At 46.5% G+C, this 23717-nt stretch overlaps 1 protein-coding gene, 1 long non-coding RNA gene and 1 other non-coding gene across 3 annotated transcripts in view; 1 reads left to right on the plus strand and 2 right to left on the minus strand.

Annotated features, from left to right (window-relative positions):
• LOC144697374 (uncharacterized) overlaps nt 1-23717 on the minus strand; it is a 232790-nt gene that overhangs the window by 52058 nt on the left and 157015 nt on the right. The gene's annotated exons all lie outside the window — the stretch shown is intronic.
• Nucleotides 8665-23717, minus strand: part of LOC144697384 (uncharacterized) — a 49912-nt gene continuing 34859 nt past the window's right edge. The window contains exon 2 of the mRNA XM_078569362.1: nt 8665-9893. Coding sequence (XP_078425488.1) covers nt 8819-9893 — 1075 coding nt within the window. The 3' untranslated portion in view covers nt 8665-8818. The remainder of the gene's footprint in view (nt 9894-23717) is intronic.
• Nucleotides 15014-15086, plus strand: trnav-cac (transfer RNA valine (anticodon CAC)). The gene has a single exon. It is a non-coding gene; the product is annotated as a tRNA-Val (tRNA).

The raw sequence follows: 23717 nt of genomic DNA on the forward strand, positions 1-23717 counted from the left end.
TCATTGATATTTGTGGATCCTCCTCCTCCAGTGAGTTGTTTAATTGTCCACCACCATTCTTGACTAGATGTGGCAGGTCTGCAGGGCTTGGATCTGATCCATTGGCTGTGGGATCGTTTAGTCCTGCCTATCAATTGCTGATTATGCTGTTTGACACGCTAGTAGTTCTGTGTTGTAGCTTCACCAGGTTGACACTTCGTTTTTAGGGATGCCTGCTGCTGCTCCTGGCATGCCCCCCGGCACTGTTCATTGAACCGGGCTTGATCCCCTGGCTTGATGGTATGGTAGAGTGGGGGATATGCTGGGCCATGAGGTTACAGATTGTGTTTGAGTACAATTCTGCTGCTGCTGATGGCCCACAGCACCTCATGGATGCCCAGCCTTGAGTTGCTAGATCTGTTCAAAATCTATCCCATTTTGCACGCTGGTAGTGCCACACAACACAATGGAGGGTATCCTCAATGTGAAGGTCAGACTTTGTCTCCACAATGACTGTGTAGTGGTCACTCCTACCAATACTGTCAAGGACATATGCACCTGTGGCAGGTTGGTGAGGATGAGGTGAAGTATGTCTTTCTCTCTTGTCGGTTCCCTCACCACTTGCCGCAGACGCTGTCTAGCAGTTACGTCATTTAGGACTTGGCCAGCTCGGTCAGTAGTGGTGCTACCGAGCCACACTTGGTGATGAACATTGAAGTCCCCTACACAAAGTAGATTCTGTGTCCTTGCCACCTCTGCTGGGTTTGTGCTGCCGGTGGGACTGGACGTACCCAGGGGTGGTGATGGTGGTGTCCGGGACATTATCTGTAAGGTATGATTCCATAAGGATGACTATGTCAGGCTGTTGCTTGACTAGTCTGTGAGACAGCTCTTCCAATATTGGCACTAGTCCCCAGATGTTAGCAAGGAGGATTTTGCAGGGTTGACAGGGCTGAGACTGCCGTTGTCATTTCCGGTGCCTAGTGTAGTCTGTCCTTTAATGTGACTTTGTAGCAGTTTGTTACAACTGAGTAGCTTGCTAGGCTATTTCAGAGGGCACTTAAGAACCAACCACATTGCTGTGGGTCTGGAGTCACATGTAGACCAGACCAGGTAAGGATGACAGTGAATCATTCGTAAACCAGATGGGTTTTTACAACAATCGACAATGGTTCCATGTCATCATTAGACTTTTAATTCCAGATTTTTATTGAATTCAAATGTACCTCCCTCATCCTTCTTGTTCTGTCTGCTACCATTGGCATGACTGCTCGCAGCTTCCTCCTCTGTCGTTCAGCTCTGTGGGGCTTGATGGTGTAATTCCTGAATAGTCAGCACTCCCAACCCTCTCACAAACTTGAGGACCGGGAAATATTGATATGGTTGAGAAATTTTACTTTACAATTTATCCCCACACCTCCATTATTTGGTTTAAGAGCAGAATATGGGGCGGGGCGGTGGTGGATCACAAGGTAGCAGAAAAATCTGTTCCACAATAAAACATTCAGAGCCTCTCCTCTCCTGGTCCAGGCTGCAGTCAGCAATGTCACCAGAGCCTGACTCCGTCCCTCCTCCAACCTGACTGATTGGCTGGGTGGTTAACAGTGAGGTTGAGTGTCTTGGGCTACAGGAAGATATAGACAGGATGGTCAAATGGGCAGATAAGTGGCAGATGAAATTTAACCCTGAATCGTGTGAGGTGATACACTTTGGAAGGAGTAATTTGACAAGGATGTATTCAATGAACAGCATATGACACTAGGAAGTTCTGAGGAACAAAGGGAATTTGGCGTGTGTGTCCATAGATCTCTGAAGGCAGAGGGGCATGTTAGTGGGGTGGTGTAAAAGGCATTTGGGACACTTGCCTTTATCAAGCGAGGCCTAGATTACAAAAGTAGGGAGGTCATGTTGGAGTTGTATAGAACCTTGGTGAGGCCACAGCTGGAGTGCTGTGTGCAGTTTCGATCGCCACAATATAGAAAGGATGTGATTGCATTGGAGGGGGTGCAGAGGAGATTCACCAGGATGTTGCCTGGGATGAAACATTTAAGTTATGAAGACAGGTTGGATTGACTTGGGTTGTTTTCACTGGGGCAGAGAAGGCTGAGGGGTGACCTGATCGAGGTGTACAAGATTATGAGGGGCGTGGACAGGGTGGATAGGGAGCAGCTTAAGCAGCTAAGGGACCCTTAGTTGAAGGGTCAGTCACGAGGGGACACAAGTTCAATGTGAGGGGCAGGAGGTTTAGGGAGGATGTGAGGAAAAACCTTTTTACCCAGAGGGTGGTGACGGTCTGGAATGCACTGCCTGGGAGGGTGGTGGAGGCAGGTTGCCTCACATCCTTTAAAAAGTACCTGGATGATCACTTGGCAGGTCATAACATTCAAAGGCTATGGGCCAAGTGCTGGTAAATGGGATTAGGTAGGTAGGTCAGGTGTTTCTCACCTGTCGGTGCAGACTTGATGGGCCGAAGGGCCTCTTCTGCCCCGTGTGACTCTGTGACTCCGCCCCCTCCCCGCCCTGACTCAACATTTCAAACCCGCATGTCCTAACGGACATCCCCGGAATCAGTCAGGCCGCCGATCGCATTTGAGTGGAAACTTAGGGAGGGGGCGGGGGAAAGGGCGGGTGCACGTGGTCAGCGAGGTGCGACCGTGACTGACAGGAGCTCCAGCCAATGGGAAACGTGAGGCTGAGGCTGAGAGGACGGGGTTGGCAGCCGGTAACCCAGCCAATCGCAGCGCAGCAAGGGGGCGGGGCCTTCTCTGGGTCCGGACCAACTGGACTGGGGAAACTCCCCGCCTCCCCCCCATTGTGACGTTTGACCCCCATCTCACTCAACAACAACTCCCGCGCCTCCACTGCGTGTAAAACAAGCCGCGCAGTTCAGAGGCTCCAACATTTAAGGGGAAACTTATGCGGATGCTGGAAATCTGAAATAAAAACTAGAAATAAAGGCTGGAAAATTCCGGGCAGCAAAATCCATCGGAGAGGTAAACGGGGTTAATTTTTCAGGGCAAGGACTCTTCACTTAAACAGTTTCCTGCCTTCCCACATCAAACCTCCATCAAACTTAGCCCTTTATTCCCACCTCCGTAATATCACTTGACTCCATCCCTGTCTCAGCTCATCTGCTGCTGAATATCTCATCCACGCCATCGTAACCTCCAGACTCGACTATTCCAACACATTCCGGCTGGTCTCTCACATTCTGTCCCCTGTAACCTTGGGTCATCCAAAATTCTGCTGCCCTATGTCTTAACTCACAGACAGTTCCTCCATCTCCTCAAACCCCTCCTCTAATCCTGGTCCCCTGTGCATCTCCCAATTCAATTGCTGCACCATTGGTGGTCGTGCCGAGAAGCTCGAGAATACCCTACAGGGTATGATTGGAGGTAGGAGAGAAACTGGAGAAAGAAGAGAGTTCACGGCTCAGACAAGGAGGAACTTTGGAGACAGTTTGGCCCAGTGCGCTAGTGTAAGGGAGGGAAGCAGCCGATCAGATTGTTTCAAGGAAATTCCATGAGCTCCTCATACTTGTTGGAGATGAGGATGGAGGAGATGGGAGAGGGAAAACCTTCAAAAGTAATTAACTTGTGTTAGAGATATTAGAAAGATTCAACACAATGTATACAACACAAAGCTGATTTATTTGACTTTTATCCAGAATATTAGCCCATGTAACTGCTTTGGAAATTATTAACATCAGCAGAAACAGACCCCAGTGAACATGGTTCAGTCCTCTATGTGAATAACAGCAAAATCCAATCACAGCAGCAAACACCAATCACTCTAGTCACTTGTGAATTCGCTGGTGTCTCATCAGGTTGGATGACTGTGTGATCTCTTTCCACACTTGGGGCAGATGAATGGTCTCTCCCCAGTGTGAACTCGCTGATGTGTCAGTAGGGTGGATGACTGAGTGAATCCCTTCCCACAGTTGGGACAGGTGAACAGCCTCTCCCTGATGTGAACTCGCTGGTGTACAGTGAGATCAGATGATGTGTTGAACCCAGTCCCACACTGAGAGCACCTGAATGGTCTCTCGTCAGTGTGAATACGTTAATGGTGCACCAGTTCCCCAGAACTTTTAAAACAGTTTCTGCAGTCCAGGCATTTAAAAGGTCTCTTATCAGTGTGAACACGTTGATGGGACATCAGCTCCCTGGAATTTTGAAAGCACTTTCCGCAGTCTGGGCATTCAAAAGGCCTCTTGTCAGTGTGAACACTCTGGTGATTCAGCAGGGTGGATAACTGAGTGAATCCCTTCCCACCATGAAAGCACCTAAACGGTCTCTCATCCGTGTGAACACGTTGATGGAGCATCAGGTCCCGGGAACTGTTAACGAACTTCCCACAGTCTGGGCATTTAAAAGTTCACTCGTCAGTGTGAATTCACTGGTGTCTCAGCAAGACAGATGACCGAGCGAATCCTTTCCCACACTTGGAGCAGGTGAATGGTCTCTCACTTCTGTGAACTCGCTGGTATCTCAGTAGACTGGATGACTGAGTGAATCCCTTCTCACATACAGAGAAGGTGAATGGCCTCTGTCCAGTGTAACTGCGTCGATGAGTTTCCAGGTCAGATGGGAATCTGAATCCCTCCTCACAGTCTCCACATTTCCACAGTTTCTCTCCACTGTGAACGGTGCTTTATCCTTCCATGTTCAAAATCCGACGATATTCAGGTTACAATAAATTGAGTGACTCTCAGATTCTGGTGTGATGTTTGGTTTGAGTTTCCTGACTGAAAAGTCCTCCTCTTCTAATATCCTGTGAAACTGATTTAAAACAGAAAAAAGGGAGTGAGAGAGAACCCACAAAAACACAAAGGCAGGTTGTGAAATTGAACTAAATGAATCTGGTCATTTTTGGGTCAGAACTCGGAAAAAATGACCATGAAAGCTGTCGGATTTTTTGTAAAAACCCAAGTGGTTCATTAATATCCTTCAGGGAAGGGAACCTGCCTCCAGTCTGGGCTACACAAGACTCTGGCCTCTACAAGAACGCTAGGGGAAGGCGGTGGTGTAATGGCTTTGTCACTGGACTAGTAATCCAACGATCCAGGGTAATGGTCTGGGGACCCAGGTTTGAATGCTACCACGGCAGATGGTGATATTTGAATTCAATAAAAATCTGGAATTAGAAGTCTACTGATGACCATGAAACCATTGTTGTTTGTCGTAAAAACCCATCTGGTTCACTAATGTCCTTCAGGGAAGGAAATCTGCTACCCTTGCCTGGTCTGGCCTACATGTGACTCCAGATTCACAATGCGGTTGACTCCTAAATGCCCTCTGAACAAGGGTTGGACAATAAATGCTGGCCTAGCCAATGACACCCACATCCAATGAATAAAGAAAAAGAAATAGGAGCACGAGTAGACCATCAGCCCCAATGAGCCTGCTCCGCCATTCAACATGATTGTGGCTGATCTTGGTCTTTAACCCCACTTTCCCGCCTGATCCCCATTTCCCTCGAACGCCTCAGAGACCAAAAATCTCTCCATCTTAGCCTTAAATATATTTTAAAGATGGAGCATCCAGGGCCCCCTGGTTAGAGAATTCTACATGACAAGAGAAAAAGAGAGAGAGAAGTGGGGGAGACACAGAGAAGAAAGAATGAGAGAAATGGGATAGAGAAAGAATGAGAAAAATAGAAGGGCATGGGAGAGACAGAAGAGGGTGGCAGCGACAGGGGCAATGTAACAACATTTTAGAGACCGACAACTGAACCACAATTTGACGGAATCTCCTAAACCCTCAACCTCCACCATCTAGAAGGACCAGGGTAGCAGGTGTATGTGAACACTATCACCTCCAACTCACACAGTGTTATGACTTGTCCGATATCCAGTGCTGGGTGAGCAGAAATTTCGTTCATTTAAATATTGGGAAGATGAAAGCCATTGTCTTCAGTCCCCAATACAAACTCCACTCCCTAGCCAACGGCTCCATCCCTCTCCCTGACAACTCTCTGAGGATGAACCAGACTGTTCAAAACCATGATGAAACATATCACCCCAAGATGAGCTTCCAACCACATATCCACATCATCACCAAGACCGCCTGTTTACACCTAAGTAACATCACCCGACTCTATCCTAGTCTCAGCTCGTCTGAAACTATCATGCGTTCCTTTGTTATTTCTAGGCTTAACTCTGGCTGGAGGTTCGAGATCCAGGGGACACAGTCTCAGGATAAGGGGCAGGCAATTTGGAACTGAGATGAAGAGGAATTTCTTCATTCAGAGGATGGTGAATCTTTGGAATTCTCTACCCCACAGGGCTGTGGAAGCTCAGTCATTGAGTATGTTCAAGATAGATTTCTATATATAAAAAACATTGGGGATAAGGGGATAGTGCCAGAAAATGGTGTTGAAGTAGAAAATCAGCTGTGATCTCATTGAATGGCAGAAGGGCTCAAAGGGCTGAATGGCCTATTGCTGCTCATATTTCTTATGTTCCTACCTAACGCACTTCTGGCCGGCCTCCCACATTCAACCTCCCCGTAATCTTTAGGTCATCCAAAACTCTGCTGCCCGTATATTTACTCGCACCCAGTCTTATTCATCCATCCTCCCTGTGCTCACTAACCTACAAAGGCTCCTGTTTAAGAAGCACCAAAATTTTACATTTCTCATCCTTGTTTTCAAGTCCCTCCATGGTCTCACCCCTCCCTACCCTTATAGTCTCTTCCAGCCTCACAACCCTCCAAGGTCTCTGCACTCTGCTCATTCCGGCTTCCTGAGCATTCCCGATTTTAATTGCTTCATCCTTCGTGTCCACACCCTGAGCTCAAAGGCCATAAGCACTGGAATTTCCTCCCCAAACCTCTCCGCTCTCTTCCTTTCCTACTTCAAGATCCTCCTTAAAACCTATATCTTTGACCAAACCTTTGGCCATCAGCCCTCCTATATCTTTACATGATTCTGTGCCAAATGTTGCTTTTTAGCACACCTGTTAAACCTGGAAAGGTCTATTACATGAAATGTGCTATATAAACACACATTGTTGTTGTTGATTTGGACATATATCGCTGTTCCTTCATCATCACTGTAACTCTATCTAAAGCATTGTGGGAGCACCTTCACTAAGGTTCAAGAAGGTCAAACATCATCTTCTCCACGGGTAACTGGGGATGGGTAATATCTGTTGCTGGTCTTGTTAGTGAAAGGGCAGGGGAGTGGGACTAGCTGATTTGCTCTTGCAGAGAACCCGCACAGGCAGGGCGGGCTGAACAGCCTCCATCTGCATTGTAACCATTCAATGATAAAGAACCGACACTGGAGACCAGAGACCAACCTCTGGAACCAATGTCCAGCCTGATACAAACCGGCTCTTCATTGATCTGGGAGCTGCGGCCCCGCTCGGTGCAAACGGGGGAGGGGGCCCGGTCAGTTTATTTCCGGGGTTTGCAGTTTATACAACATGTTTCCAGAGCCTCTCCGTCCGCCCGCCGGAACCATCGCTCCCTCCGCCCCGCCATCTCGCCCTTTACCCATTGTGGACCCGTCTCTCCATCCCCATTACCCGCACTGCGCATGCTTTAGTCACAGCCTGGCACCGCCCCCTCATTCACTCCGATTGGTTGGAGGACCAACACCACCTGGCTCGGAGCCCAGCCCCCTTTTCCTATTGGTCTGGGGGTGCCGTCAATCACCCGGGCATTGTGACGGTGAGTGAGTTTGCAATAATACAACTGAAATGATCACAGCTACTGCAGGTGATTCTCTGGCTACAAGTCGATAAGAAAGGAATCGGGAGTGTGCAGTCCCACCCAGCTGGACAACAGAGGAGAGGCATTGGTGGAGGATTGTTTGGTCAATGGTGTCTGCTGCCTATGTCCTTCTAGATGGTACAAAAAACAAAAATACCTGGAAAAATTCAGCAGGTCTGACAGCATCTGCGGAGAGGGATACAGTTTATGTATCGAGTCCGTAGGACCCTTCATCAGAACTAAGACATATAGAAATGAGATGAAATATAAGCTGGTAGAGGGGGGTGGGACAGGTAGAGCTCGATAGGGAGCCAGTGATAGGTGGAGGCCAAGAAGAGACTGCCAAAGATGTCATAGACAAAAGGACAAAGGGGTGTTGACGGTGGTGATATTATCTGAAGGATGTGCTAATGGGGACATAAAGGGTAGCAAGCAGGTCAAGCTAGTGGCAGATGGCCTTAGTGGGGGTGGGGTGGGGGGAAGGGATCGAAATGGACTAAAGGGTGGAGATGAAACAATAGATCGAAATAAATTTAAAAATAGGAGGGAAAAGAAAAATATATTTGTAAAAAAAATAATAAATTATTAGAAAAAGTGGGATCAGAAAGGGGGTGGGGATGGAGGAGAGAGTTCATGATCTGAAATTGTTGAACTCAATATTAAGTCCAGAAGACTGTAAAGTGCCTAGTCGGAAGATGAGGTGCTGTTCCTCCAGTTTGCGTTGAGCTTCACTGGAACATTGCAGCAGGCCAAGGAAGGACATGTGGGCATGAGAGCAGGATGGTGTGTTGAAATGGCTAGCGACAGGGATGGTAGTGGTCATGGGTTTGGAAGGTGCTGTCGAAAGAGCCTTGGTGAGTTGGAGGTGAGTGCAGAGGAGAGGGGAGAGGGAGTGCGCTTCAAAGGAATTAACTTGTGTTATAGATATTAAAAAGACTCGGCACACTGTGTGTTTAGCACAAAGCTGATTTATTTTTATTATAATCAAAATATTAACACCTATAACTGGACTGCAATTTATTAACATCAGCAGAAACAGACTCCAATGAACATGGTTTTGTCCTGGATGTGATTAGCAGAAAAATACAATCACTGTCATGACTTGTAAACTTGCTGGTGACTCAGCAGAGTGAATGACCGAGTGAATCTCTTCCCACACTCAGAGCAGGTGAATGGCCTCTCCCAGTGTGAACTCGCTGGTGTACAGTGAGTTGAGATGATCGCTTGAACCCAGTCCCGCAGTGAGAGCACCTGAATGGCGTTTCATCAGTGTGAAAACGTTTATGGGACATCAGTCCCCCAGAACTTTTATAGCACTTCCCACAGTCTGAGCATTTAAAAGGTTTCACCCTCGTGTGAACTCGCTGGTGTCTCAACAGGTTGGCTGACCAAGTAAATCCCTTCCCACACTCGGAGCACGTGAACAGTTTCTCCCCAGTGTGAACTCGCTGGTGTACAATGAGTTGAAATGATGCCTTGAAACCAGTTCCACAGTGAGAGCACCTGAATGGTCTCTCCTCAGTGTGAACAGGTTGATGGGACATCAGTTCCCCAGAACTTTTATAGCACTTCCCACAGTCTGAGCATTTAAAAGGTCTCTCCCCAGTGTGAATACGCTGGTGTCTCAGCAGATGGGATGACTGAGTGAATCCCTTCCCACACTCGGAGCAGGTGAATGGTTTCTCCCCGGTGTGAACTCGTTGGTGTGTAATCAGCTGGGATGATCGAGAGAATCCCTTCCCACACACAGGGCAGGTGAATGGCATCTCTCCAGTGTGAATTCGCTGGTGCACAGTGAGTTGAGATGATCGCTTGAACCCAGTTCCACAGTGAGAGCACCTGAACGGTCTCTCGTCAGTGTGAACACGTTGATGGAGCAGCAGTTCCCATGAACTTTTATAGCACTTCCCACAATCTGGGCATTTAAAAGGCCTCTCCCCAGTGTGAACTCGCTGGTGTCTGAGTAGGTTGGATGACTGAGTGAATCCCTTCCCACACTCGGAGCAGGTGAATGGTTTCTCCCCAGTGTGAACTCGTTTGTGTGTAATCAGCTGGGATGATCGAGTGAATCCCTTCCCACACACGGAGCAGGTGAATGGCCTCTCCCCAGTGTGACTGCGCCGATGAGTTTCCAGCTCACAAGGGTAACTGAATTTCTCCTCGCAGTCCCCACATTTCCACGGTTTTTCTACAGTGCTTTTTCCTTCCATGTTAAAAATGCTGTGCTATTCGGGTTAGGATGTATTGGGTGACTCCTTCAGATGCTGTTTTCTGACTGCAAATCCTCCCCTTCTAATACCCTGTGAAGCTGATTTAAAACAGAAAAAGGGAGTGAAGAGAACGCACAAAAACACAAAGGCAGGTTGTGAACTTGAGCTGAATGAAGAGACAGAGAAAGAAAAATAAACAGGGGGTAGAGAGAGATTTCATATATTTTATATATCTACAGCTTGACCAGAACTGTGAGGGAATCTCCAAAACACTCAACCTCCACCACCTGGAAGGGCCAGGGAAGCATCACCTCCAAGCTCCCCTCCAAGTCACACACCATCCTGACTGGTCTGGCATCCAGTACTGGATGAGCAGAAATTTCCTCTATTTAAATATTGGGAAAACCGAAGCCGTTCTCTTCAGTCCCCACTACAAACTCCACTGCCAGCCACCAATTCCATCCCTCTCCCTGGTAACTGTCTGAGGCTAAACCAGGCTGCTCACAACAATGGAAAAATATTTCACCCGAAGATGAGCTTCCGAACACATATCCACAACGTCACCAAGACCACCGATTTCCACCTCAGCGACATCGCCGAACTCCACCCTCGTCTCAGCTCAGCCCCTGTTGTAACCATCATCCATTCCTTTGTTACCTCTAGATGTAACTATTTTAACGCACTCCCTGCCAGCCTCCCACATTCAACCTCCCTGTAATCTTGAGGTCATCCAAAACTCTGCTTACTCAGGCCAAGCCTTGTTTATCCTTCATCCCTGTGTTCACTGACCTACAAAGGTTCCCGGTTAAGAAGCATCAAAATTTTAAAATTCTCATCCTTGCTTTCCTCTCTGGCTGCTATCATCCCTATCTCTGTAATCTCCTCCACTCATACAACCCTCCACTCAATGGATTTCCTCTCTGGCTGCGATCATCCCTATCTCTGTAATATCCTCCTCCCCTCTCAAACATGTGTTCATCTACCGCCGGCCTCTTCAACATTCCCCATATTAATCACCCCAGCATTGGTGCCGCTCTTTCCGTTGCCAAGGCCACAAGCTTTGGAAATTCCTCCTCCGTTCACCCCGCTCTGCAGCAGCAGGAGCCCTTCAGCTGTCGCCCTGCTCTTGTAAACGGGGACCGGTAGCTTCTCATTCGGGAGACTGCAGCTTACGCAACATGTTTACGAAGCTCTCCCGTCCACCCACCGGATCGTTCGCTCCCTCAGACCCTTCATCCCTCCCTCACCGATTGCGGATCAGAAAAAGAAGCTTATCTCCATCGCCATTGCTCAGCCCGCGCATGCTCAAACACTGTTCGACACTGCGCATGCGCACTGGCCTCCTGTTGTGTGGAGCGGGGACATTCTCTACCGCGGGGAATGCTGGGTAACCCCTTCCCCCATTGAAAGTCCAATTTAGGATATCCTGATTTGCTTTCCTGTTGCGGAGTGGAAGCTGGGTCGGAGGGTCCAATACTAAAGCTAATAAACAAATTATACCGAAAGCCAACTGCATGGACCCTCCATTACCCAGCAGAAAAAAGGAGAATGGGAATTAATGGCGAATCGAGAATCCCCAAAACAGCAGAAAAACAGAATTCCAACCCCTACAGTCACATGTGAACTCACTAGCATCACAGCGGGTGGGAAGAACAGGTGAATCACCGCCCACGCACACAACATTTAAACAGCCTCACTACTGTGTGAATGTGCTGAACATGCATCAAATGCTTTGAACTTTCAAAGTTGGCGGGAAAACTGAGTAAACCCTCCCGTACTCGTGAATTACCTGGATGGTCTCTCTCCAGAGTGACTATGCTGCTGTGTCAGTAAATGGGATGACCGAGTGAATCCCTTTTCACTCTCAGCCAGTACAAATCCTCTCCCTGGTGCCACAGCGCCCATGGTGTTTCAACTGAGACTGGTAATGAAATCGCTCCTTAAAGTAGACAACAATAGCTTGCATGTATACAACACCTTTAATGCAATAAAAACTTTATTAAAACTTACTAATTCAATAGTGAGGGTGATTTGCACCATTGACACTTACTTGAATCTCCCATTTGCAGGCATCTTGCATTTGTTCTCACCGAGGTCATAAAATGAATGCAGCAAAATCAGACGTGCTGAGATCTCATGACACACTTGAGTAGAAATAGATGTTTCTGAAGTGTGGTTGTCGTCACGTTCACCTAACACGCGAAAGGTCCCTGGTTCAAAACCGAGTAGCAACATTATTGAAACTTACTCATTAAAGAATGAGGATAATTTGCTCATTGAAGCTTACCTGAATCTCCGATGTTGCAGGCATATTGCATTTGCTCTCACAGAGGTCTTTTATGAGATTTCATGACACACTTAAGTGGAATTAGATGTTCGTATTTCACTGCGCTCACATATTAGCAGTTCGTCCAGTCAACAACAGAAATTAATGGGTCTTTCGATGCAGATTAACAGTTACTGACCATGTCAAAGATGTCTCATAGTAATGTGTGCTCACAGGGGGAACAAATATAATTAACGTGTCATTCTCAAACCGGTTCCCTGTAAAATTCTTTGATGATTTTGTTGAAATACTGACTGTTGTGCTAAATTTCAAATCAGACCCATATCAAACGCATTACCTGGTGTCTGGCATTCTTTTGTTTGCCAGTCACGTTTGCAATTCGATGTTGTTGTATATTTCAGAGAGTCTCAAGTCAAACGAGGGCATCAATAACAAATAGAAATATATTAATACTGAATGATGAATAACGTAAAATATTGCTGAGAAAAGTTTGTTGAATTTCGTCTCCTGAGGAGAAGAATGGCGTTCCTAATGATTGAGCAGAAAGGATTGCTGCCTGAGATATTTGCTGGATCGAGCCTTCTGCATTTTGAAATTCAAAACAAACTGAGGCAACAGGTGGAAACCAACAGTTCTCTCCCTGTAACAAGTGACATGACCTCTTAGTCTAACCACTGGAATCCTCCAAACATTCTGGTAGATCAGCACTGACCTGTTTCCTAAAGAAACATGTATTTTGTGAAATTACATTCACAGAACAAAATTATATTAAACCAACTGAACGAAACGAACTATTTCAGCATGTGATCCTGGCAGGGCTCTGTTTAACTGTAACAATCATTTTCCTCTGTGATATAACACCCTCGATTAACAAGTTGTGGAGCAAATGTAATCAGATTGTGTAAATAACTGAGAAATAATGAGATGCTTGATGAGAAAAACAAGCACTTTCGTCAATTCAGTGTGAAATCAAGAGATAAGTAAATAATGTTCATATGCATAGCTATGTTAGGAACACAAGTCTAAATCTTCATGGCATTGGGTGAGGGGAACAGTGTTAATTAAGGCAAACTGGGCATGGAATCTGCAGAAACTCCTTTTTCAAAAAGGAATGATGCAATTAATTGATATGCAGAAAAATAACAAGTTCACTAACAGAGAGAAGGAAACTGATATTAATTCGTTTGCTCTTTTAAAAAGCTGACAGAGACAGGATGATGGAAGGGCCATGGTATGGATACATGGTGTTGTGCCATCTTATGATGACATTGTTATCTGAGTCTGGCTGCAGAATTCCAAATTAAAGCAGCAGAGTTCCATTTCTCCCAAACAAAGAGCCAGAGAGCTGCTGCCTGACAACACAGTTTAACATTACGGATAGGCTGACTGCAGTCATAGCTGGACAATGTTTCTGTAGTGTAGTGGCTATTACGTTCGCCACACACACGAAAAGTCCCCGGTTCGAAATCGCGTGGAAACATTATCCAAGCTCGCTAATTTTGAGAGAAGAAAATTTGCGTATGTCAGGGTTAGTGTTGAATATTACCTGAAAGTCACATGGTACAGGCATATGGATTTTGCTCTTACCTGGGCCTTAAAATTAATACAGCAAAATCAGAAGCGCTGAAATTTCATTGCACTCTCAGTCAAAATAGTTCTGATGAAGAGTCATACGGACTCGAAACGATAACTGAATTCCTCTCCGCAGATGCTGTCAGGCCTGCTGAGTTTTTCCAGCTATTTTTATTTTTGAGTAGAAATAGATGTTTGTTTATTGACTCGGCACATATTTTAACAGTTTGTCCCAGCAGCAACAGGATTTAGTGGGTTTTCAATGTAGATTTACATCATTACCCACCATCTCTAAGATGTCTCATAGTAAAGGGTGCTCATAAAGACAGGCGCAAGCGATGCTGTAATTGAACCAGAGGAAATGACAGAGCTGGTACAGAATCACTCCTTTAAATAATCGGTCTTCAACATAGAGTATCGGGGAAAATGACCCATGGAGATGTGGAAACCGAGGCGCAGTGCGGATCTGCTGGCCTCCCTCCTGTCTTCGACATAGACACGATTTATGCTAGAGAAAGCTTCTCAGCTGGAACAAAGAGGGATCAAATATAATGAACGCATCATTCTTAAAACTGCTTCACCAGGTGGAAACCAACAGTTGTCCTCCTGTAACAAGAGTCATGAGCTCTCAGCCTAACCATTGGAATCCAGGGCTGTTAAACTCTAACAAACATTTTCCACTGTATAATATATATTTCCTCTGTATGTATAATACCCTCGATTGAAGAGTTGTGGAGCAAAAGTAATAAGATTGTATAAAGCAACTGGGATATAATGATCAGAAAGAATAACACGTTCGTAAATTCGATATGAGATCCATTGCATAATTACCCCATGCTCATATGGTAAAGTATATTAGGAAACCAAGCCGAAATCGTCATGTCATTGGGTCAGCACAACCTTCTGAATTAAGGCAAACCAGGAATGGATTCTGTAGTCTACTTTTTCAAAAGGGAATTGAGCAATTTAATGAAAGGGGAAAAAGAAACAATTAAAAGAGAGAAGCAAATTGTGATTAATTAGTTTGCTCGTTTAAAACGGGGAAATAGGTCGGATGATGGTAGGGCCTCTTATGCCATTGTATGGATAGATGGTGCTCTGCCATTTTATTAATACATTGTTATATCAGTCTCGCTGCAACATCCCTGATAAGAGCCGCTGAATTCCATTTCTCTGCAACAGAGACCGCGTCCTGCTGCGTTACAGCGAAATTTAACATTGCAAACAAGCTTGCTTTCACCACGGCAGTTTCTGTAGTGTAGTGGTTATCACGTTCGCCTCACACGCGAAAGGTCCCCGGTTCGAAACCGGGCAGAAACATTATCTAAGCACGCTCATTTTGTGAGGTGGGAAATTTGCGCAATTCAGGTTTGCTGATAAATGTTATCTGAATCTTGCATGCTGCAGGCATGGTGCTTTTGCTCTTACCTGGTCCTTAAAATGAATGCAGCAAAATCAGAAACGCTGAAATTTCATGACACACTCAGTAGAAATAGCTGTTCGTTTTTTGACTCGGCACACATTTTAGCAGTTCGTCCGAGCAACAACAGGATTTAGTGGGTTTTCGATGCCGATTTACATCGTTACCCACCATCTCTAAGATGTCTCATACTAAAGTGCGATCATAAAGACAGGCGCAAGCGATGCTGCAATTGAACCAGAGGAAATGACAGAGCTGGTACAGAATCACTCCTTTAAATAATCGGTCTTCAGCATATAGTATCAGGGAAAATGACCCATGGAGATGTGGAAACCGAGGCGCAGTGCAGATCTCCTGGCTTCCTTCCTGTCTTCGACATGGACGCGATTAATGCGCCAGAAAGCTTCTCAGCTGGAACAAAGAGGGATCAAATATAATGAACGCATCATTCTCAAAACTGTTTCACCAGGTGGAAACCAACAGTTGTCCTCCTGTAACAAGAGTCATGAGCTCTCAGCCTAACCATTGGAATCCAGGGCTGTTAAACTCTAACAAACATTTTCCACTGTATAATATATATTTCCTCTGTATGTATAATACCCATGATTGAAGAGTTGTGGAGCAAAAGTAATAAGATTGTATAAAGCAACTGGGATATAATGATCAGAAAAAATAACATGTTCGTAAATTCGATATGAGATCCATTGCATAATTATGCCTGCTCATATGGTAAAGTACATTAGGAAACCAAGCCCAAATCGTCATGTCATTGGGTCAGAGCAAACTTATGAATTAAGACAAACCAGGTATGGATTCCCTCTACACCTCCATCCCCCACCAGGATGGTCTGAGGGCCCTTAGCTTCTTCCTTGAACAGAGGCCCCAACAATCCCCATCCACCACTACTCTCCTCCGTCTGGCTGAACTTGTTCTCACACTGAACAATTTCTCCTTTAACTCCTCTCACTTCCTCCAAATAAAAGGTGTGGCTATGGGTACCCGCATGGGCCCCAGCTATGCCTGTCTCTTTATGGGGTATGTCGAACATTCCTCGTTCCAGTCCTACTCTGGCCCCCTCCCACAACTCTTTCTCCGGTACATCGATGATTACTTCGGTGCTGCTTCATGCTCTCGTCGGGACCTGGAAAAATTTATTAATTTTGCTTCCAATCTCCACCCCTCCATCATTTTCACATGGTCCATCTCTGACACTTCTCTTCTCTTCCTTGACCTCTCTGTCTCAATTTCTGATGATAGACTGTCCACCAATATCCATTACAAGCCTACCAACTCCCACAGCTACCTCGACTACAGCTCCTCACACCCCGCTTCCTGTAAGGACTCCATCCCATTCTCTCAGTTCCTTCGCCTCCGTCGCATCTGTTCTGATGACGCTACCTTCAAAAACAGCTCCTCTGACATGTCCTCCTTCTTCCTTAACCGAGGTTTTCCACCCACGGTCGTTGACAGGGCCCTCAACCGTGTCCGGCCCATATCCCGCGCATCCTCCCTCACGCCTTCTCCTCCTTCCCAGAAACATGATAGGGTCCCCCTTGTCCTCACTTATCACCCTACCAGCCTCCGCATTCAAAGGATCATCCTCCGCCATTTCCGCCAACTCCAGCATGATGCCACCACCAAACATATCTCCCCTTCACCCCCCCCGACGGCATTCCGTAGGGATCGTTCCCTCCGGGACACCCTGGTCCACTCCTCCATCACCCCCTACTCCTCAACCCCCACCTATGGCACCTCCCCATGCCCACGCAGAAGATGCAACACCTGCCCCTTCACTTCCTCTCTCCTCACCGTCCAAGGGCCCAAACACTCCTTTCAAGTGAAGCACCATTTCACTTGCATTTCCCCTAACTTAGTCTACTGCATTCGTTGCTCCCAATGCGGTCTCCTCTACATTGGAGAGACCAAACGCAAACTGGGCGACCACTTTGCAGAACACCTGCGGTCTGTCCGCAAGAATGACCCAAACCTCCCTGTCGCTTGCCATTTTAACACTCCACCCTGTTCTCTTGCCCACATGTCTGTCCTTGGCTTGCTGCATTGTTCCAGTGAAGCCCAACGCAAACTGGAGGAACAGCACCTCATCTTCCGACTAGGCACTTACAGCCTTCCGGGCTGAATATTGAATTCAACAACTTTAGATCTTAAACTCACCTCCCCCCCATCCCCACCCCGTTTCTCCCCCCTCCCTTTTTTTTCCAATAATTTATATAGATTCTTCTTTTCCCACCTATTTCCATTATTTTTAAATCTAAAACTAAAACTTTGTTAGTCTTTCCACCCCACCCCCACTAGAGCTGTACCTTGAGTGCCCTGTCTTCCATTCTTAATTAGCACCTTTCTTAGACAATATCACCACCTTCAACACCTCTTTGATCCTTTTGTCTGTAACATCTTTTGATTATCTGCTCCTATCACTGCTTGCTTATCTCCACAATCACCACACCCTCAACTTCTCTCTCTTCCCCCGCCCCCCCACCTTAAACCAGCTTATATTTCATCTTTCTCCTAACTATCCTTCAGTTCTGCCGAAGGGTCATGAAGACTCGAAACGTCAACTGATTTCTTCTCCACCGATGCTGCCAGACCTGCTGAGTTTTTCCAGGTAATTCTGTTTTTGTTATGGATTCTGTAGACTACTTTTTTCAAAAAGGAATTGAGCAATTTAATGAAAGGGGGAAAAGAAACAGGTTTATTAAAAGAGAGAAGCAAATTGTGATTAATTAGTTTGCTCGTTTAATAAGGGGAAATAGGTCGGATGATGGTAGGGCCTCTTATGCCATTGTATGGACACATGGGGCTCTGCCATTTTACCATTTTATTATTACATTGTTATATCAGTCTCGCTGCAACATCCCTGATAAGAGCCGCTGAATTCCATTTCTCCGCAACGGAGACCCAGGGTGCTTCTGCATTACAGCGCAATTTAACATTGCAGACAAGCTTACTGCTACCACGGCAGTTTCTGTAGTGTACTGGTTATCATGTTCGCCTAACACGCGAGAGGTTCCTAGCCCAAAACCGGGCAGAAGCATTATTAAAGCTTATTCATTATATAGTGAGAACGATGATTTGCATCGTTGAAGATTACCTCCATCTGCCATATTGCGTTTGCTTTCACCGAGGTCATAAAATGAATGCAGCACCATCAGATTTGCTGAGATTTTCATGACACACTTGAGTGGAAATACAAGTTCGTATTTCCATCGTCCCACATGTGAGCCGCTCGTTCAGTCAACAACAGAAATGAATGGGTCTTTCGATGCAGATAAACACAGTGACTCACCATGTCAAAGATGTCTCAAAGCAAAGTGTGCTCATAAAGACAGGCAAAGAGGGATCAATTATATTTAACGCATCATTCTCAAAGCTGTTCCCTGTAAAATTATTTGATTTTGTTGAAATGCTGACTGTTGTGCTAAATCTCAAATCAGACCCATATCAAGTGCATTACCTGGTGTCTGGCATTCATTTGTTTGCCAGTCACGTTTGCAATTTAATTTTGTTTTATATTCCACAGAGCTTCAAGTCAACCGAGGGCGTCAATACCAAAAAATATATTAATACTGAGTTTTGAATAACGTAAAAAATGCTGCTGAGTAAAGTTTTTTGAATTTCATCTTCTGAGGAGGAGAAGGGTGCTCCTAATGATTGAGCAGAAAGCATTGCTGCCTGAGACATTTGCTGGACCGAGCCTTCTGCATTATGACACTCAAAACAAACTGAGGCACCAGGTGGAAACCAACAGTTGTCTTCCTGGAACAAGAGTCATGACCTCTCAGCCTAACCATTGGAATCCTCCAAGCATTTTGGTAGATCAACACTGCCCTTTTTCCTAAACAAATATGTATTCTGTAAAGATTTCATTCCCAGGACAAAGTTATTTCAAACCAAACGAACAGAACGAACTATTTCAACATGTGACCTTGGCAGGGCTCTGTCTAAGCATATAAATTATTTCCCTCGATTAACGTGTTGTGGAGCAAATGTAATTGTGTAAATACCTCAGAAATAATGATGCGTTTGATCAGAAAAATGAGCACTTTCGTCAATTCGACATGAAATCAAGAGATATGTAAATAATGTTCATATGCATTGCTATGTAAAGGAACACAAGTCTAAATCTTCATGGCATTGGGTGAGGGGAACAGTGTTAATTAAGGCAAACTGGGCATGGAATTTGCAGAAACTCCTTCTTCCGAAGGGAATTGTGCAATTAACTGATATTCAGAAAAATAACAGGTTTATTAAAAGAGAGAAGGAAACTGAGATTAATTCGTTTGCACTTTTAAAAAGCTGACAGACAGGATGTTGGAAGGGCCATGGTATGGATACATGGTGTTATGCCATTTTATGATGACATTGTTATATGAGTCTGCCTGCAGCATTCCAAATTAAAGCAGCTGAATTCCATTTCCCCCAAACAAAGAGCCAGAGAGCTGCTGCCTGACAGCACAGTTTAAACAGTCACACTTCAAACTGACAGAAGCAGTTTGAAAAACTTCTCAATGTTTCATTGATTAGAACTCTAATATAAATGTCCCAGATCTTAAACATCTGTTTCATTATTTTATCCTATTTTACAGACCAAGTGATCGGTTGAATTTTGGGCACCGTAGATTTTCATCAGCTCTTTAATGAAATCTTTGTATTCCGAATTTAAAATGTGTCCTCTTGGTGACTCTAAAAATGAAATACCTTCAGTTTGTTTCCGAGTTTGTAACTGAGACAATCATGGATGGTATTTCTGGTTTCCTGTTTGAAATTTTCGAGATAACTATCGCTGTATTCTAATTGTAGCTTATAATTTCCCTGTAGTCTGAATTCCCCGTATAAATAAATAACTTTTCTCATTCCTCATTCACAATTATCCCCTTCCCTTTACGTTGAGCTCCTGTTTTCTCTCTCTGGTGTCTGTTACTGTTGTACATACAGTTGTCAGCTCAGAGGGAATGTGTTCTGTTCTGAATGTGACGCTCATATTCACTTCAGTTAACTTTAAAATAAACTGTTCTGTAAAATGTTCTCTGAAATTGTTAATAAATCATTAATGTGAAACGAACTATGGTTCTGACGAAATCCTTTCTCCAAGGCCCATCGACACCACTCCACTATCCCTATTACACGGTTTCCCCCTCTCCACCAACCCCCCCCCCCCCACCCACCCCCAACCCCCCACCCACCCTCACCACCGCCCCGAATTCCAGACAGGTATTTTTCACCAGTCCTGTCTGGGATGTGTTTGAATCGAAGACCCGTCAGTGAAAGAGTCACTGCGCCACCCAGCGTCTCATTGGTGTTAATACACCTTTCCCTCAGAGCGAGGGGAGCCTCAGTCATAAAAACAAAAAAACTGCGGATGCTGGAAATCCAAAACAAAAACAGAATTACCTGGAAAAACTCAGCAGGTCTGGCAGCATCGGCGGAGAAGAATAAAGTTGACGTTTCGAGTCCTCATGTTCTGTTGAAGGGTCATGAGGACTCGAAACGTCAACTTTATTCTTCTCCGCCGATGCTGCCAGACCTGCTGAGCCCCAGTCATATCCTGGACTGTCAGCTAATTGTAAACAGCAGGACTCTGCTTCATCAGAGGCCGATGCAGGGCAGTACGTGAAGAAAGAACGCTTCCTTTACACTGTCCCATCAAGCACTCCCAGGGTCTGTGCAGCAGGGGTTAGATAGAGAATAAAAGTTTTTTTTCTCTTTATCCTTTAATTAAATGTGGGTGTCACTGGCAAGGCTGCCCCGAACAGCCCGGCTTCCGAGGCCATTTCAGAGGGCAGTGAAGTCACATTGCTGTGAACCTGGAATCACATGTCGGGGGTCGATGTCAAGGAGGAGCTCCAAGAGGTGAAGGGCCAGCAAGCCTCGCACTTTGCCTCGGAGGCCTCCAAGATCATCTTCCGTTCCAGAGTCCGCTCCGTGGAGCAGGATGAGACGTGCTCACGTTTCTTCTTCCAAAAGGTACACAGAGAGCGCTCTGTGATCAGCAGCCTGAAGGAAGAAGACGGCTCAGTAAAGTCATCACGGTCCGACATTCTGAGGATCAGCAAATCCTTTTATGCCGGATTGTATGACGTGAAGCCCACGGACAGCACGGCCTCCCAGTCCTTCCTGTCCTCTATCACGGAGGTCTTAGACCACAGTACGCGGGAGATCCTGGACAAACCGCTAACTCCTGATGAACTGACTAAGGCCCTCGAGTCCTTCGAGAAGAGTAAAACCCCCGGAAGCGACGGCTTGCCGGCGGAGTTGTATTCGGCTCTGTGGGACTTGATCGGCCCAGACCTGCTAGGAGTGTACGAGAGTATGCTCCTGGCCGGTAGTATGTCAGAATCCATGAGGAAAGGCATCATCACCCTCATCTACAAGCACAAGGGGGAAAGGGAGGAAATTAGAAATTGGCGACGCATTTCACTGTTGAATGTGGACTATAAGATTCTGTCCAAGGTCATCGCCAACCGGGTCAAATCCGCTCTGGAATTGGTGATTCACCCTGACCAGACCTGCTCTGTGCCAGGCAGGAAGATCTCTGACAGCCTGGCGCTGCTCAGGGATACGATTGCCTATGTATAGGACAGGGGTGTGGATACCTGCCTCATCAGCTTGGATCAGGAGAAGGCCTTTGACAGAATATCGCACACCTACATGGGGGATGTGCTCTCCAAAATGGGGTTTGGGGAGGGAATTCGAAATTGGATCCAACTGCTCTACACTAACATCAGTAGCGCAGTCTCAATCAATGGGTGGGAAACAGATAGCTTTCCGATTAAATCTGGAGTCAGGCAGGGCTGTCCTCTCTCGCCTGTCCTTTTCGTGTGCTGCATAGAACCCTTTGCCGAGTCCATCAGGAAGGATCCGGGCATAGAAGGAGTGACGATCCCAGGCAGTGGAGGCACTCAGGTAAAAGCCTCCCTGTACATGGACGACGTCGCCGTTTTCTGCTCGGATCCGCTGTCGGTGCGCAGACTGATGCACATCTGCGACCAGTTCGAACTGGCCTCGGGAGCCAAGGTAAATCGTGGGAAGAGCGAGGCCATGTTCTTTGGGAACTGGGCTGACCGATCCTTTGTCCCCTTCACTGTCAGGGCTGACGGCCTGAAGGTGCTGGGGATATGGTTCGGAGGGACCGGGGCATGCGTTAGAAACTGGAAGGAGCGAGTGGCTATGGTGAAAAGGAAACTGGGCATGTGGGAGCGACGCTCCCTCTCCATTGCGGGAAAGAACCTGGTCATCAGGTGTGAGGTACTCTCGCTGTTGCTGTACGTGGCGCAGGTCTGGCCCATTCCAGACTCCTGCGCGATGGCGATCACTCGAGCCATCTTCCGCTTTATTTGGAGGTCGAAAATGGATCGTGTCCGCAGGGACGCGATGTACAAGCCTCTAGATAAAGGGGGAAAAAACGTGCCCAACATCGCCCTCATACTGATGGCCACCTTTGTGTGTGGCTGCATCAAGCGGTGCGTAGACCCTCAGTACGCAAACACCAAGTGTCACTACGTGCTGAGGTTCTACCTGTCCCCGGTGTTGCGAAGGATGGGTCTGGCCACGCTGCCGCGGAACGCTCCAAGTAGTTGGACCGTGCCGTACCACCTGTCCCTGGTGGAAAAATTGATGCAGAAAAACACCTTTGACCACAAGTCCATCAGGCAGTGGTCAGCACGTAACGTCCTAGAGGCCCTGAGGGAAAAGGAGAGGGTGGACCCTGTGGGATGGTTCCCCGAGCAGACTGTCAAAGTCATTTGGCAGAATGCCTCATCGCCAGAACTTTCCAACAAGCACCAAGACGTAGCTTGGCTGGTGGTGAGAAAGGCCCTCCCCGTCAGATCCTTCCTACACGCCAGGAGGCTCACCCCCTCTGCACGTTGCCCTCGAGGTGGCTGTGGTGGGGAAGAGGCCGTTGTTCACCTCCTTGTGGATTGTGCCTTTGCAAAGAAAGTCTGGAGAGAGATGCAGTGGTTGCTGTCGAGGTTCATCCCGAGCAGTTCTGTGACACAGGACTCTGTGCTCTACGGGCTGTTCCCAGGGACACACACCGAGACAAACATCGACTGCAGCTGGAGGATCATCAACTCGGTGAAAGACGCGCTTTGGTCTGCCCGAAACTTGTTGGTCTTCCAGCACAAAGAGTTGTCCCCGACCGATTGTTGCGGACTGGCACAATCCAAAGTCCAGGACTACGTGCTGAGGGACGCACTAAAGCTTGGGGCAGCTGCCGCAAAGGCGCAATGGGGAAGGGTCGCTGTCTAAGACCTTTCTACCACAGCGCACCGAGAGACTGGGAACTGTTTAGAGCCCCTCGGGCTGTACAGATCAAAATGAAAGGCTGTAAATGATTGTAATATTGTTTGTACTGATGCACCTGGTGATACATCTTGTAAAAGTGTAACCTGGATTGTACCCTTGTAATGTTGTTTTTGAAATGGTTTGGAATGTGATTGAAGATATTTTATGAATAAAGTATATTTTTACAAAAAAAAACCTGGAATCACATGTCGGCCAGGCTGGGTAAA

Source organism: Cetorhinus maximus, chromosome 23 (genome assembly GCF_964194155.1).
Source record: "Cetorhinus maximus chromosome 23, sCetMax3.hap1.1, whole genome shotgun sequence".
Classification (NCBI taxonomy): Eukaryota; Metazoa; Chordata; class Chondrichthyes; order Lamniformes; family Cetorhinidae; genus Cetorhinus; species Cetorhinus maximus.